The following is a 14333-nucleotide window of genomic DNA, read 5'->3' on the forward strand; positions in this document are numbered from 1 at the left end:
GGGAAGCGCTGACAGCAGTCCGGTCTATCTATTGGAAAGGAGTGTCGGTAAAGAGTGCAATCACGCAAAGGGTGAGCAGATGGTGCGTTGAGGTTGCATAGAAAGAAGTACACGACAGACGTCAGCGCATCAAAGGATCCCCGGCAAACGCGCCTGCCGACGCGGTTCACTAGCGTCCCACTCCCGCGTTTGGCTTGCCACGACCATTATCCTTCCGCTTTTATCGCTATGGCAACTCGGCACTACGCGTTTGCTTAACATTCACGTGGATGCAACCAAGCAAGCACGAAACCCATTTTCTCATGATCTCCGCATAGGTAACTGCATACTCGTCTTCACGTGGATGCAATCACGCGAGCACGAAAACAAATTTGGCATGATCTCTGCACAGGTAACTGCATACTCGTCGATTTTGACCTTGACGATATTTGCTTCCACATTTGAAGGAATAAACTAAGAAACCACTTCAACGATCCTATATGAACTCTGTATTATACATGGTCTCTCAATTCTCATTAAATTCTAGCCTAAGCTGCATATCCCGAGTCTACTGCTGAGGCAGATCGACGATCCTCGAGGCTCGACCAACGCCTTCTTCTTTTCGCTCGTTTGCCACTACAAACCTCTTCCGGCCTCGGACAAGCCAGTCTACGTTGGCCAGAAAGGCAACAACGGCGTAAATTACACACACGTCTGCAGGTCATGTCAGCTGTGCTTTCCAAGTGGTCCCACGAGGTAGTATTATACAAACATGTACTTACAATTCATGTTGCCAGCCTTAACGGGCTTCGAGTACGGGAGCGAGTACATGACAAGTGTAAACAGAGTCCAAGCGAGCAGGACTACGTTTGCAAAGAGGCCGATGGGGCCGAGCCAGAAGGGACCATGTGGTATGTTGTTGCGTCCACGGATCAAGAGGCAAACGACGGGTACCGCATAGCTGAGGTATAGTAGGACAATGCATGCTGTAATCATACTGCTGGCTGTTAGCAAACAAGCAAGTTCCCAAAGGATTTGTAGACGTACGAGTTGAAAGCCGTGAGCGAGGCCATGTATAAGCAGCCCACGATAGCCACAATGACACAACTAACAAAGTGTGCGTTTAGCGGTACATCAAGCTCCTTGTTGACTTTGGAAAGCCATTGATGGGCAGGCAATCCGCGATCGCGTGCAAAACTCCAACAAAGACGGCTCTGCCAGGTGTGGCTTGCAACCAGACAGCCCAGTCCAGTAACAATAATGAGAGCCTCGAGTACAGTCGCTCCAGCCTTGCTTTCCAATGCGCGGTTGAAGATTTCGAGAATAGGTACTCCAGTAAGTGATTGTCCAATCTCAGCAAAGTCCCCAACAATCGAGAAGAACATTGCGACAGAGAAGAACCAACTTGTCACAAAACCAATGCCCACAGTGCCCATGATAGCTATGGGAACCATCTTCTCTGGGCGATGGACTTCCTCTGCAAGATGAGTTGCGCAGTCAAGGCAAGCAAAGGCCCAGTTTGTGTTCACTAAGCCAACGATGAAGGCTATACCGCCCTGTTGCCAGCCAGTGGTGTTGATGAAAGTGGCGAAGACAAACTTGGCATGTTGGTGCGTTGGGGCGACTGCTGGAACGGTAATAAGGATGGCCGCAAAGGAAATAAGCGAGGCCCATAGGGTGGTTTTTCCCACTGTTGATAGTGCTTTGCCGTAGCAGTTGAAGAAGAAGCAGAAGATATTAGCGAGTTGATATGTGAGGAAGACGTGCCACCTTTCGATTACACTGTATTCTTGTCAGCTTTGTCATTCTCCAGTACTGCAGATCCTCCAGGTAAGAATAACGATTGGAACTATGATAGACCTGACAGTTGCCCTATCAAGTTATTTTTTCCAACTTAACAAGGTAATGAGAAATGTAAAGAATGCTTACAAGTCTGGGTGGCCTAGTTGGTAGCATCCCATGATAGCACTACCCATCGACAATGCCACAGACGCACTCGTGAACATGGCTCCCCACCACGCAAGCCAGCCCGTCATGTAGCTTGCAAGTCTCCTGAATCTCTTCGGCGCCAGCTCACCGGCCCAGAAGTACTGTCCGCCTGCATTTGGCATTGCACTTGCCAGCTCGCTCAGGCTAATACCAACACATGTCGATATCAGCGCTATAAGAATGATTCCGTAGATGATAAGAAGTGGACCTCCCGAACTAATACCAGTGATCAAGGCTGCTGATATGCCGAACCATGAGTTCGTCAAAGAGAAACCGACACCGAGGACCGACCATACAGTGTATTTTCTCTTCATGTCTTGTGTATAGCCCATCTCCGCCAGCTTCAGTGCATCTGGATCCACGGATGCCTTGAGTGATTGCTCGACATCTCGTGAGATGCTGGAGCTCGGCCGCTTCTTCTCTATTGATTCCATGGCTCCGGCTTGCTCTGGTGTGGCAATTCGATCAAGAATGACAAACAAAAGACAGACAATCGATGTCGCTAAGAACTTGGGATGGTGCAGAGCATCAGGATTCCGAGGATGTACTTGGCGCGAAGCTTATCGCAGCTTGCCAAGGAAGTCACAAGAAAATCTTCGTGCTTATATGCTGCTGCTGATGTAGGTCGTGCTGTGCGGCGTAATCGCGGGACAACCCTGGATGAATGCACTGCAGATAAGAAAGAGCAAATGGGAGCTGGAATCGACAAAAGTAACTACAGGGTGTCGAGTGATAGCGCATACCAAGGACTTAGCGCTGCAAACAGGACTATCTCACCTTAAAAGTCATAGTTTGGTGGCCTGTACAGCTACCAATCAGCGGCATGTGATTGATATTGAATATGAGTGGCGAGAATACGAGCAGCCATCTACGAGAAATAGCATACCCTTACACCCGACAGATGTACGCCACACCCTAACCCGCGGGTGTAGGTATACGGTAGAAGATGAATGACATGGGGATGAAAGAGTCATGGTGTGTACGCGACGGGCCACTGCACATACCAGTACCGGCAGGCACACTGCAGAAAGACCAGGTGAATGAATCGTATGAACGGGAGACTCATGCGGAGATGCTACTGTGTACGTAGGTCGAAGTTTGTGTGTAACATACGATTCTCGGAGACAGGGCCCTGGCGTTGCATGATGCGGGGGCCGCTCAAAGAAGCAACACGGGAGCGGGCAGGCACCCCATACGTAGGATGACGCGTACTATAGTACGAGATGAAGCATTTTTAAATTCTGGAAGAATAAGAGACTTTGAAGGCGCCGGGAGACAGGTGGGATGGGATGGACCCAATATCTAATGCACGGGCTGCACCCATCGATGCCCTTTGCGCGCCCATCTGCAGATTAGTGTGTGCCGCTAGGGGTAGAGGTGGCGTGCAGAGGACGGGTACAAAGCGTGTGAAGCTTCCTGTCGCACTACAGCCATGCCGTGTATCCGTACAGTTGCAGCAACAGTGGTTCGTATGCTTCGGCGAATTTCAGCGGAGCGGTCCGCGGTAGTGATCTCACTATTGAGCAAATGCCAAAGTGTTGGGCTCAGGCTATGACGACTGCTGTCAGCATAAAGTCCCCATCCCTGGGACTAGATTAGCCGCCCGTTCCCAGCAGCGCATCTCAGTAAGACATCGGTTTCGGGTGTGACCTTGAGACAGGATCTTGCCCTAGGTTGCCGTCGACTGCTTACCAAGTGCTTCTCACAATCGTACTGCTCCGTCCGCTCAACGGTGGCGCTCTTTGCGACTCTTCCATGACTCTTTCTAGGCACCCCAGCCATACAACGGCATCCAAAGTAGTAGGTGGCCCAAGCCTTTGCATCAATCGGCGGTCAACGTACTACGCTCGCCGCCTTGTACGACGCACTTGCCATATGCCGTAGTCACGCAGTGACACATGAGATGTAGGACACCGCGATCGTAACTCGACGTTGCCGATGCTAGACCGGCAAAGCAACAGAAAAACAAAGGGCCACAGGCCTGTATTGGCTCTGTTGCGGTTCCCGTCATATCGAGTCCTGGTTGTGTACGGGTACATGGTTTCACGCTGGTAGTGTATTTCAACCGGCACGCTAGGTGCGGGCAGTGTTGCGCTTGCGGATGTAACAGCGCCTCGAGAGCGGTGTCGAGTCTGTGGGCTGAAGAGAGAGAGATGGCAGCCTTACAAGACGCTGCTGCCATCGGGGTCGCGCACGAGTTTGGGGGTAACGTCGGACCAGCTCGTCGCAACATGCTTGTTTCAGTCCTGATGGGGAGAAGTAGTCGTTGTGGATGATTGCCGGATCAGTTTCCGGTAGACCGCCATGCACAAGACCAGGTAATACCGGAAGATGCAAGCCTTGGCAACTCGCTCGTTCGATATCGCGCCGGAGCGGTTCATGGAGACAAAGAAGGTCAGAATGTTAGTGATGCGGAGATGCAGATTTTCATCTCCCGAAAAGGCAAGTACGGGTAGACGAAATAGGAAGCAACGCCCAGACCGGGCTAAGCTCGCACAGAAGTAGTGGCTCACAAAGATGGACATGGTGTGAATTAACGTTCTGAATTTGACTGATCCTATCGGTAGAAGGAGAGATCTGGTCATGAACAGTACCTGACTAAATGTGACACGAAATGCTAGATATGTCGGGATGAGAGGCAAAACTGAATTGACGAGAAGAAACAAACAACGGACACGGCACCGTTTCCACATACGACGCGCAGTCGTCCAGTAGTGCAACTGCATTCTCCAACATTGCGTGTCCACATGATATCGTCCCACCCCTGTTACGCTGTCGCATGCGAATTCGCATCTCATACACCCGCGCATGGCGGTGATTACTTTTGCCATTATGTGGGTATCCCTATCCAGTTACTATGCGCCTTCCGAGGAGTGACCTGGTACCAATGCGGTACAGTATATGTGTATTACGTTTAGCCCAGTTTCTGGTCTTGAGGATAGTGGCCACCAGGATGGCGCGGCATGCCTTGCTGTGCCATGGGGTACTGGTTAGACTGCTGCTGCTGTTGTTGGAGGTAGCTCTGGTAGTGCAGAGCAGCCTCTGGGGTCATGTAGGCTTGCGACATGGGGTTGTTGTTGGGCGGCATTCCGCGTGGCTGGCCGGGCGGGACCTGAGCATGGTTGTCCTCGGGCGACTCAACCGTGTCGTTGTCGACACCATTCGCATCGCCGCTGGAGGGCTCTGGAGCGTTGAGGCAGGCCTGGTTGGGGTTAGCAATGCGGTGCCATGCAGCGGGCGCGGGTGGCGCTGCAACATACCTGGATGAGGTTCTTGCCCTCGGGCTTGGTGACTAGGGGTTGCAGCTTGGGCGTGGTGAAGGTGTAAACGAGACCAGTCTCGGAAACAACGAGCAGCAACACCTGGGTACCAGTGAGGACGGACAGCTCGTAGGCCTGTAGGTGAGGGCGTTAGCTTGTGGCTTGTGGTGCGTGCTATGTTTCTTATGCGACGCGGGCGAGTGGCAGGCAGCTCTAGGCGGGGGGTGCAGAAGATGCAGCACGTACCTTTTTCATGATACCGGCCTTGCGCTTGGAGAAGGTGATGTGCCGACGCGACTTGTCCTGGATGAACTTGATCTCAATCTTTCTTCGCTCGCGGCCGGGCTTGTCGTCGTCGTCATCGTCGTCGTCGGCAGCGGCGCGCGCGCGCTTGACGCCACGGTTCTCCATGCTCAGAGCGCCATTGCCGTCGTCGTGGACTGACGGCGACGCGTTCTGGTCGTGCTCGGTGATTTCGCTGGCCATTGTGGTTGAGTCGCGAGAAAGATTGGTTACCCTGGTGTTTGGCGGACGAGGGCCCTAAACTGGATGCGGCGGAGTGTGGGGAGTAGGCAGGCGTTCTTGCGTGGTTTGGGCGGACTCGCAAAATGTTACAGAACGAACTGCAGACAGCTTGAGTTGGGTTAGACTCAAAGGTTGACCTCAATAGGAAAAGGAAGCGCGGCCTGTTAAAAGAATTGGGGCTGGCCCTTTGGTGATGGCGCAGCAGGAATGTGCAAGGAAAAGGTGCGCGGGGAGGCACGCTGGGCCGCTCAGCGCCGTGGGCGTTTACGCGCTGACTGCCGAGTGGGCCGTGCGACAGGGAGTGGCTGGGGTGGGTCGCGGTGAAGGGTGCAGAAGGGGTGCGGGCTATGCGTGACCTGCGTGACGGGCGCGCGACGTGCCTGTCGTCCGAGTACGTACCTTTTTTTTTGTTTCTATCTGGCCTTGACCGGCGCTGCGATCAGGTGCGAGGTGCGTTGCTTTTCGCGACCGTTGGCGTGGGTTGGGTTGGATGGGCCGTCTGGCGGTTGAGGTGACCCTGTCGAGCTTGGCGTATGGCAAGGCTCGAACACGCAGGGACAGACTGAGTGGTGCAGGCGCAGGTGGTATAGCCCGAGAGCTGTCTTGAGAAGGAAAGGGACGAACGGTATTGGGAATGAAACGGCGGGAGTGGTCAAGTATTTCTCTGGACGGCTGCTTTGGCTGCTTTGGTGCGTGCAGGCCGTCGACTACCCACTGCCAACTGGGGGCGGATAACCCTGGTCACTGCTCTGAATCGCAGATCAGAGCTGCTGGCTCTGCCAATATCGCGAGAGAGAGGCCACGGATCACGCACCAACCTGACGTGTTCGCGTCTGCCAGTGACAGTTTTGTGCTGATACTAACTTTGGCTGCTTGACACTAGATTTTGACCTGTCAGGTCGCTTTTGGAGATGAACAGCACCCGCCTTTCCACATGAAAACCTTGCCGTCAGTGTGAGGCCGAGGGCGGCGCTAGGGGCAGCTGAGCAGGGCCCGCTCTTTTGGGACCAGATAATTGGTGGAATTGGCTGCGCTAGCCCGCTCAAGTCAGATTGACGGTCAACTGGTGAATGTCGGCTGCCCGCCCTCTCTCCACTCTGGGCTTACCTACATAGAGCTAGCCACCGGCTACGGTACAGCTACCAACTACTACTGCACAGTACAGTACTGTAAGTACGGACGGGCTGCAGCACAAGATGCGCAACGTGTGCTGGTGAGAAACTACTTCCTCGACGACATCTCGTAGCACAGCGACACAGCGACACAGCAACACAGCGACACAGCAACACAGCAACACAGCAACACAGCAACACAGCAACAGCGACCTCTGCCCGCTGGCCCCGACGCGGCAACATGGCACATGGCACTGCTAATACGCCAAAGACGTCCCAATTCCACCGTCCAACTGCAACCGAATGCGCCGTGTGGCCAATCCCGGCCCCGGCCTCACCCTGTGTTTCGTCGGGCAGGTGGGCCCATGAATTGGGAAGCCGCGGCCTGCAAGACGTGGGCAAGCACCACCTAGGCACCCCTTCGCTCCTTCCCCGTCCGGTCTCGCTTCGCCCTCATGCGCGGTCTAGCCTTCCTCGCCCTCCTGCACCTGCTGCCCGTGCCTACTGCACTCGCCTACGCCTACCTCAACACCGCCGCCGCTCTCGTGACGACGCTGACCCCATCGTATCCGACATCTGCACCGAGTGCATTGCTCTGTTTTGCTCGCCATCATGGAAATGGTCTACTTCCTCTGACTTCATGCTCCGCACGTCTGTGGCGCACCGACGTCGCAGCGCCAAAACATCGTCCGATTATGCCCGCTGCTGTCCGTGATTCGCCGCCGGCAATGCTCCAACACTACTGAAACCACACACGCATCGTCGCGCTCCAACTGTGACGCGCCCTCGTAGAGCCTCTTAATGCTTCAAGTCCCCGTGTCCCTGATGCCATGCATTTTCCCGTGGGAGCGCCGTCGTTGCCAACCTTCCTTTCACTTCACTTCTCTACCCTCTACCTAATAATTTGCCCTCACGCATAGACGGTTGCAGTTCACGAGAGAGTACGCCGGACGTCTCCGCTGCACTCGAATTACCCTCATTGATCACGTCTATTCACTTCGCCCAGTCTCTTCCGCTCAAGCCGCTTCACAGCGCACCACTACCGCCAAGATGCCGACCAAACTGATGCTGTCGTTTGTTGCCATGGATTTCCTCTTCGCTGGATGCGGAGGATTGTTGCTGGGCTTCTCTCTCATGTCGGAGCAATCGATGCGGGCCACTCCTACTGTAGACAACGTCACGCAGAACCTCCTGCTTGGCCAGTGTCCTTTGACAGGTACGACATGCAAGGAATCGATATTGCCGCACTACTGTGGCGGCGAGTCGTGATACCCGTTGTTGGACTATTACAAACAACATGAACTGACAAAGTACCCAGCTGGCGTCGTCAACGCAATCTTCGTCTTCGTCACTTTTCTTCTGTCCCTCCCAGCCCTCTTCATTCCCACAAATCGAGGCTGGCTCCGCACTCAAGGTTGGCTCGTAGTTGTCTGCGCAACCTTTACTCTTGGTCTCGGTGTTGCCATCTGGGTAGAGACCCTCCAAACCCGCCAGAACCTGAGTGTGCTATGGGGACGGGAGACGCCGCTTATTCAGAGTCTCTTGCAACAAAAGGTATGTGACCTCTGTCGTATTGAATAAGCACTAGAAACCACCAAGTGGGCTCCCACCCACGTGAGGCTCAGCGACCCTTGGCGATATTCCCTTCGGCCCCGCCCTATAATAGCGGTCTACCAGTCAGATACTGACATTGTCATAGTTCGATTGCTGCGGCTACGTCAACTCGACAACGCCTCCGTTTGTGCAGGACAGCACATGCCTGAACACCCTTGTCGCCGCGCAAAAGGGCGGCTGCATTGGCAAGTTCTCCTCTTTTGCCAACAGATATCTGGACCGAGTATTCACCGCCGCCTTTGGCATTGTTGGTATCGACATGATCCTTGTACTTTGCGTCGCCATGGTCCTCAAGTACCGCCAAGAACAGGAGCGCTACAGGCACATTGACGAGAAGAACGGTGTTGGTGGCATCTAAACCATGTCCACCTCGACAACAAAAAAAACAAGACCGAGAAAAGCCAGGGAGGTTTTTTGAAAGAGCCGGAATGAATGTGAGTCAAGACCAGCAATCGAACCGGCGCTTTCTTTCCCTCCACATTGGACATTTGGTGATGTGGCAGAAGAGCAATTGATTTAGAAAGGCTCAGCAGGGCTGATCGTCATCTTTTCAAAAAACGCATTTTCACTTGAAAACCCTCTCATCTTGTCAGCTCAAATATTCCCCCCCAATTTTCCAACCCTTTAGCATTCATTCTATGTATATAGATCTGGATACCATTCCATTAATACAAGACCTTACGGCTTCTTTTCTATCAATATGGATGTTTTTATGCGCTTAATACTTATCATGGATAGATGAATGAATCAATGAATAAACGATCTTGGATCCCATATGCAACTACCACCTACCGTACCCTCACCATGATGATCGTCCATCTGCACAAACCTCTCACCCCCAACCGACCGACCAACCGAACCATATAAGCAAATCCCCGCTACAGTACAAGCGGGGACCCTACTGTACATACATACAGTACATACCTTATCCTAGGCTACGTATCTCCCCTTGCAATCAATCAATCAATCACATCTCTGATCTAAAACCAACGATCCCAACCAACCCAACCGACCGGCCACACCCACGGCCAAACCAGTAGTTCCTTCGCCAATCGGGCCTCCCCAATGACGAATCCGTCCATCCATCCATCCATCTCGAAATACGAACGAGCAAAACCGCCGCCGTGAAGCCAGAACGCAGAACTAACCCAGTAAGTAAGTATACCTACTGTACCATACAGACAGACTAGGTAAGGTGGAAAATCCCCGTTCCTTCGTTCGATCCTTCGATCCATGTGTTTGGCGTGTGCTGCTCGCTTGGTATTATTGGCGATTATCTCTGACAATTCAGTTTCTACATAAAACATCTGCATGCACGTGTATAGGAGGAGGAGAAGTTGCGACTTTTTTTTATAATCTACGTGCTACAGGGAGGTGCAGATGCGGGTGCGGATGCGGGTGCGGGTTGTGTGCGTGTGTGTGTATCGCTAGTTTTTGTGCATGAATATCGTTTTTTTCACTGGTTTGATGACCAGAAGCGCGTTGATGGGCGTTGTCCACACAGACACGCCCACACAGACACGCGCGCTCGCGCACAACACACGGACGCCCAAAGCTGACTGACTGACTGACTGACTGATTTGCATTCCCACGCTACGCTACGCTACGCTTCCTCCTCCCGAGCCCTCATTTCCAAAGCATGAATATCGGGGTATTGGTTTAATAACAAGTCCATCTGATTGCAACTAAAAAATGCGCCGGTGCAGTTCAGCTGATCCAACTATCGATCGAACTGGGGTAAGTAAGTAAGCATAAAGCTGAACAACGGCACAATTTCGCTCCTCTTCCCAGCCTCAATCTCACGGTAGAACCGGGATCATCATGTTTTGCAGCACACCAGGTTGATGATGAAAGATGATGAAGATTATCTTTGTAGCTAGCCAGCCAGCCAGCCCCGTAACCGGTTACCGGTAAATCACGTTGGCTTCGGCAAAACCCGCGCGTTAAATGAGACCCAGCTCCACCATCACCCCCGAACCGTTCGCCTTGTTCGGTGTATGGTGGCCTTTTTTTTCCCCTGGTCCAGGTCTCTCTCCCTTGCTCGCGCGGCGCGCACGCAATTGCAATAATTCCAGCGGCGGTTCAGTTACCCTTGCTATGGATGGGTGTCCCTTGAGTGGGTCAGCCGGCCGGTTCGGTCGGTTCGGCGTGTGCGGCAAGTGCCTCGGCTTCACACCGCCTCATACAGAGATAGCGAGTCAGTGGCGTGCGTTGCGCCATAGCCAACGTTTTGGGGGGGCGGCGCCAAACGGGAGACGGAAGAAAAACCAAACTTGCATGCTTGGGGGGGGGGACGGCTTGCCGCCTCAAAAAATCGAAAATCGTTAATCTCGAATCTAGGGATGAAAAAACCCGGGTGTGGAAAAATAGTGGTCCCACAACCCAGCGCAACCCTCGCACCGTGCCGCTTTCCCGCATTTTTGCGCAAATGTGACATGCATGCTCGTCTCTCCACTAATAGAGCTTGGAAAGCTTGGAGGTGGAGACTGCTCCTGGGTGAAGCCTGGGATTTTTGCATGAAGGAGCAAAGCCGCGTTGCCTTGCATTCGCGCAATGCAATGCGATAGGAGAAGGCATGTCTGCATTGGCCTTGGGATATAGGCGGGGGCGCACATTGCGACATGCTCAATATCCAACATCGTGCGTTTCCTCTTCTAGACCCTCTTAGCAGCGGTCCAAGGATTTTTGGCGCGTCGCAAGAAGCGTGAGGCATGGGGTTGGGGTTTATTGCTGCCGAACGATAGCGGGTATACGGGTAGAACTCGACGCGTCGTGCTCCTGTAGATCCCCCTGAGGAGCGTGTCTGCCAAGAGCTGCGCCAACGTTGATATGAATTTCTTCTGATTGAGGGACGCAAAGGAGCGGGATGGCTGGGTGTGGCTTTATCGCGGGGAGTTTCACCATAGTGTTTGTGGCTTCGCAGAGACGGATGTCAGGACGTTGGTGGATTTGGAGGCGGCGAGTATCGTTTCGCCAGAGTGTACAGTACGCTTCCTCGGCCAGCTCCGTAGTAGGATTATCTAAGGAATCCATTGATTCGACTCTTTAGAGCTAAGCGCCACCCTCACCCTCGTCGAATATGCTCTGTAATGGTGTTGGGGTAGTGGGCTTCAATGCTTTTTTGAAAAACTTGTTCAGCTTGGACTGTGTGTTATCCTCATCGGTGCCAAACACGTTGTGAACCTTCTTCCCGCCAATTCTCACAGAGTGCTCCAGTCGCGCAACTAGCCGCTCTATACAGTCCTTGGTCTCTAGAATCGACAAATCTCCAGCACCAATCTCGATGATGGAGTTTCCCAGTAGCTTGATTCGTCGAGCAAGTGTGTCGACTTGATTGTTGAAGTTCTTGACTTCGGAAGTTGCTGGTAGTAGGGCTCTGGTTGGAGAGGAGCCTGCTTGTGATGGTGTTGGACTTAGTAGTGGCTGATATGGTACGGTTGAGAGTCCGGGTCCTATGGCAATGTCGAGCAGAGTGAATTGAGCTGCAAGAAGACTGTAGTCAACGTCCCTGTTTACTCGGAAGTCTGGTGATTTGTCCAAATGGTCAAGTAAGATATCTGACACCTTTGGATCTGCGAGTGGTACATCGACCGAAACGGGATGTACGAGGAACGCAAGAGCCAAATGACGCTGCAGATATGCTGTCAACGGAGACCTTGCTGGAAAGGCACAGATTAAGTTTCTTTGTAACGTCGGATGTGTCACTTTGGCGAGCAGTTGAGGAATGATGTCGCTGAGCTGGGAAGAGATTAGGGACTGAACATCTTGTAGAAGAGGGCTTCCTACAGCAGAGTTCAGCCTATAGTTGTCGGCAAAATGGCAGACCAGCGCTTCTATGGCGTCCTGTATGGCGCAAAGTACTTCGGAATCTGCAACGACACGGTCGTCTAAACACACATGGCATAACATGAATAGCGCATGACCCCGAGCCTTGGTGCGTAGCCTGTAGCGCATCAGCAATGCAAATTGCTGTTACTCAAGTATGCCTACCATGGTGCCGCTCCTTCAAGTAGTCTGGCAAGCGACTTGAGGGTTGGAGGAAGCGGCAGACTATGCTCGGACTTTGGCAGAGACGTTGGCGCAAGTTCAGTCTCGTGGTCGAGTTGATGCATATTGGCACCTATTGCTTTAAACAAGACATACAACCTTTCTGGACCGAGTAAAGTCTCTAGATGCTCGTGATGGGACTACAGGTGTCAAAAAGGGAGTGGGTCAAAGTCAGAAAAGTACATACCTCAAGAATATCGAGATACCGGGCGTTGAGTGACTCATTGTGGTTGGAACAAACTAGAACGTTTAGCAGGGAATTGCACGAGTACGATGTCACCCACATTGGTCGATCATCCAAGAAGCAAGTTCTTCGGGCAGCCGTTGTATGCGGAAAACTTGGTCCACAAAGCCAGTGATGAAGGCTTGATCTCTAGTACTGGGATCTTGGCCAGGTCAGTAAGCGGCCCCAAAACATATAAACGTGATGGTACCTTTGAGACTACGAGCCCAACGCTGCCCAGGAAGACTCCTAGTAGGGAACTTGGATAGCACTGGAATTGAGTCTGAAGGATCCCCAAAAAAGTGAAAGATGCTTTGCATTTGCATGGCATTCGTCCTCTGCATTGCCAGGAAAAGGCGATGTGCCTTGTCGGGGTCATCCTCATCTTGCACGACTTGGCCCAACGCGTGCTCTGTAATTGTAGTGGTGTTGTTCACAGGCTCCTCGTCAGCCTCTTCTAGGGCAGCTTTGCGCTCTTTGATCCTCTGCTCTGTCTCTAGCTTCTGCTGGACCGTCTGTATGAAAGTCTCAAACTTGTGCTTGTCGACTTTGGACTTCTTTTCCGGCTTGCGCAGCTGTTCGTCTTCATCTTCTGACCTGCGTTTGGAGCGGGTGGTTATGACGGTGGTCGTAGGTTTGGGAGTGGGTTTGGCACCCAGGCCAAAGTCGACATCTAGAAGCGAGTCGTCGTCGGAATCGGAATTGAGCACGACTTGCTGACCATGGGAGATTATGCGTCTACTGGTGGCGGAATGGGCCGAGGTCTGTGAGGGGTTGAAGGGCAGCGCATCTGTCACAGTAGAAGGCGCATTGGAGTTGAAGGAGGGGTTCGGTGTGTTGGAGGCATTGGATGTTGCAGGTTGTGTGACTTCAGAGGATTTTAGGGCAGTGGGATCAAGTGAAGGTGTTGGCGCATTGTATGCTTCTGAGTCAAGATGTGGTTAGTGTCAACCAGTGGCTGCGGTGGAGGTTTGTACTTTTCTGCGGCACGGTACTAGTCGAAGTGGTGGCACGCGGGGTAGTGTCTTTGGACAATGGGGCAAAAAAGTCTCTAATGCTATTCCTCTGCGCCTTCTTTTGCTTTTGGTCCTTCATGATGACGGCAGCAATGGAGGGGTGGAGTTGTTGCGTGTGGGGGGGACGTAGACACTGGGCAACGCGTTGTCACCCGGGCAAGATGCGACGCTTGGGCGGAAATAAGGCTGCACGCTGCACGGTGTCACGTGCACGACTACTAGCCTCACTTGAGCACACTCGCACTCGACAAAAGCAACGTCGGGACCGTCCTAGTCCTACTATACAGTAGTACGTCTAAATCTATCTGCCGTTTACGAGATGCATCGGAATGGGCGTGCGCCGGCATCCGTTTGCGACAAGTGCGTCATATATATACACAGTCGAGAATATTCGTCCACGGAGCCGGGTGTGCCGTGCTTGACGAGTAGTCTTGTGCGTTTGTGTTGTTTCGCATTGAATCTGAAATAGGACCTCTGTACTGGGCTGTGTCAGAATGTCAGAAGTGAGGTCCTGATATTAGGCGACATGGATGCCGAGCGCCCCAAGTAGCAGCCAGCTGTCGTCAGG

At 52.8% G+C, this 14333-nt stretch overlaps 5 protein-coding genes across 5 annotated transcripts; 2 read left to right on the forward strand and 3 right to left on the reverse strand.

Moving 5' to 3' along the window:
* Positions 1–547: 547 nt before the first annotated feature.
* PtrM4_111190 (PotE, Amino acid transporter) lies at positions 548–2402 on the reverse strand (the record flags this gene model as incomplete). The annotated part of the gene is made up of 4 exons (XM_001935653.1): positions 548–693; positions 762–976; positions 1027–1761; positions 1909–2402. The coding sequence occupies 4 exons, from the start codon at positions 2400–2402 to the stop codon at positions 548–550; spliced, it is 1590 nt and encodes a 529-aa protein (XP_001935688.1).
* A 2480-nt stretch (positions 2403–4882) lies between these two features.
* PtrM4_111200 (ARG80, Regulator arginine metabolism) lies at positions 4883–5714 on the reverse strand (the record flags this gene model as incomplete). The annotated part of the gene is made up of 4 exons (XM_066107915.1): positions 4883–5170; positions 5229–5363; positions 5475–5573; positions 5625–5714. The coding sequence occupies 4 exons, from the start codon at positions 5712–5714 to the stop codon at positions 4883–4885; spliced, it is 612 nt and encodes a 203-aa protein (XP_065962364.1).
* Positions 5715–7320: 1606 nt separating this feature from the next.
* On the forward strand, positions 7321–7611 carry PtrM4_111210 (uncharacterized protein; the record flags this gene model as incomplete). Its single annotated transcript, XM_066107916.1, has 1 exon — positions 7321–7611. The coding sequence occupies one exon, from the start codon at positions 7321–7323 to the stop codon at positions 7609–7611; it is 291 nt and encodes a 96-aa protein (XP_065962365.1).
* A 304-nt stretch (positions 7612–7915) lies between these two features.
* Positions 7916–8837, forward strand: PtrM4_111220 (tetraspanin; the record flags this gene model as incomplete). The annotated part of the gene is made up of 3 exons (XM_001935651.2): positions 7916–8081; positions 8184–8419; positions 8565–8837. 3 exons carry the CDS (start codon positions 7916–7918, stop codon positions 8835–8837), a joined length of 675 nt encoding a protein of 224 aa, XP_001935686.1.
* Positions 8838–11530: 2693 nt separating this feature from the next.
* PtrM4_111230 (uncharacterized protein) lies at positions 11531–13844 on the reverse strand (the record flags this gene model as incomplete). The annotated part of the gene is made up of 7 exons (XM_066107917.1): positions 11531–12422; positions 12470–12666; positions 12714–12766; positions 12811–12905; positions 13155–13513; positions 13619–13674; positions 13727–13844. 7 exons carry the CDS (start codon positions 13842–13844, stop codon positions 11531–11533), a joined length of 1770 nt encoding a protein of 589 aa, XP_065962366.1.
* Between the last annotated feature and the right edge of the window lie 489 nt (positions 13845–14333).

The sequence above is a fragment of the Pyrenophora tritici-repentis genome, chromosome 5 (assembly GCF_003171515.1).
Source record: "Pyrenophora tritici-repentis strain M4 chromosome 5, whole genome shotgun sequence".
Lineage (NCBI taxonomy): Eukaryota > Fungi > Ascomycota > Dothideomycetes > Pleosporales > Pleosporaceae > Pyrenophora > Pyrenophora tritici-repentis.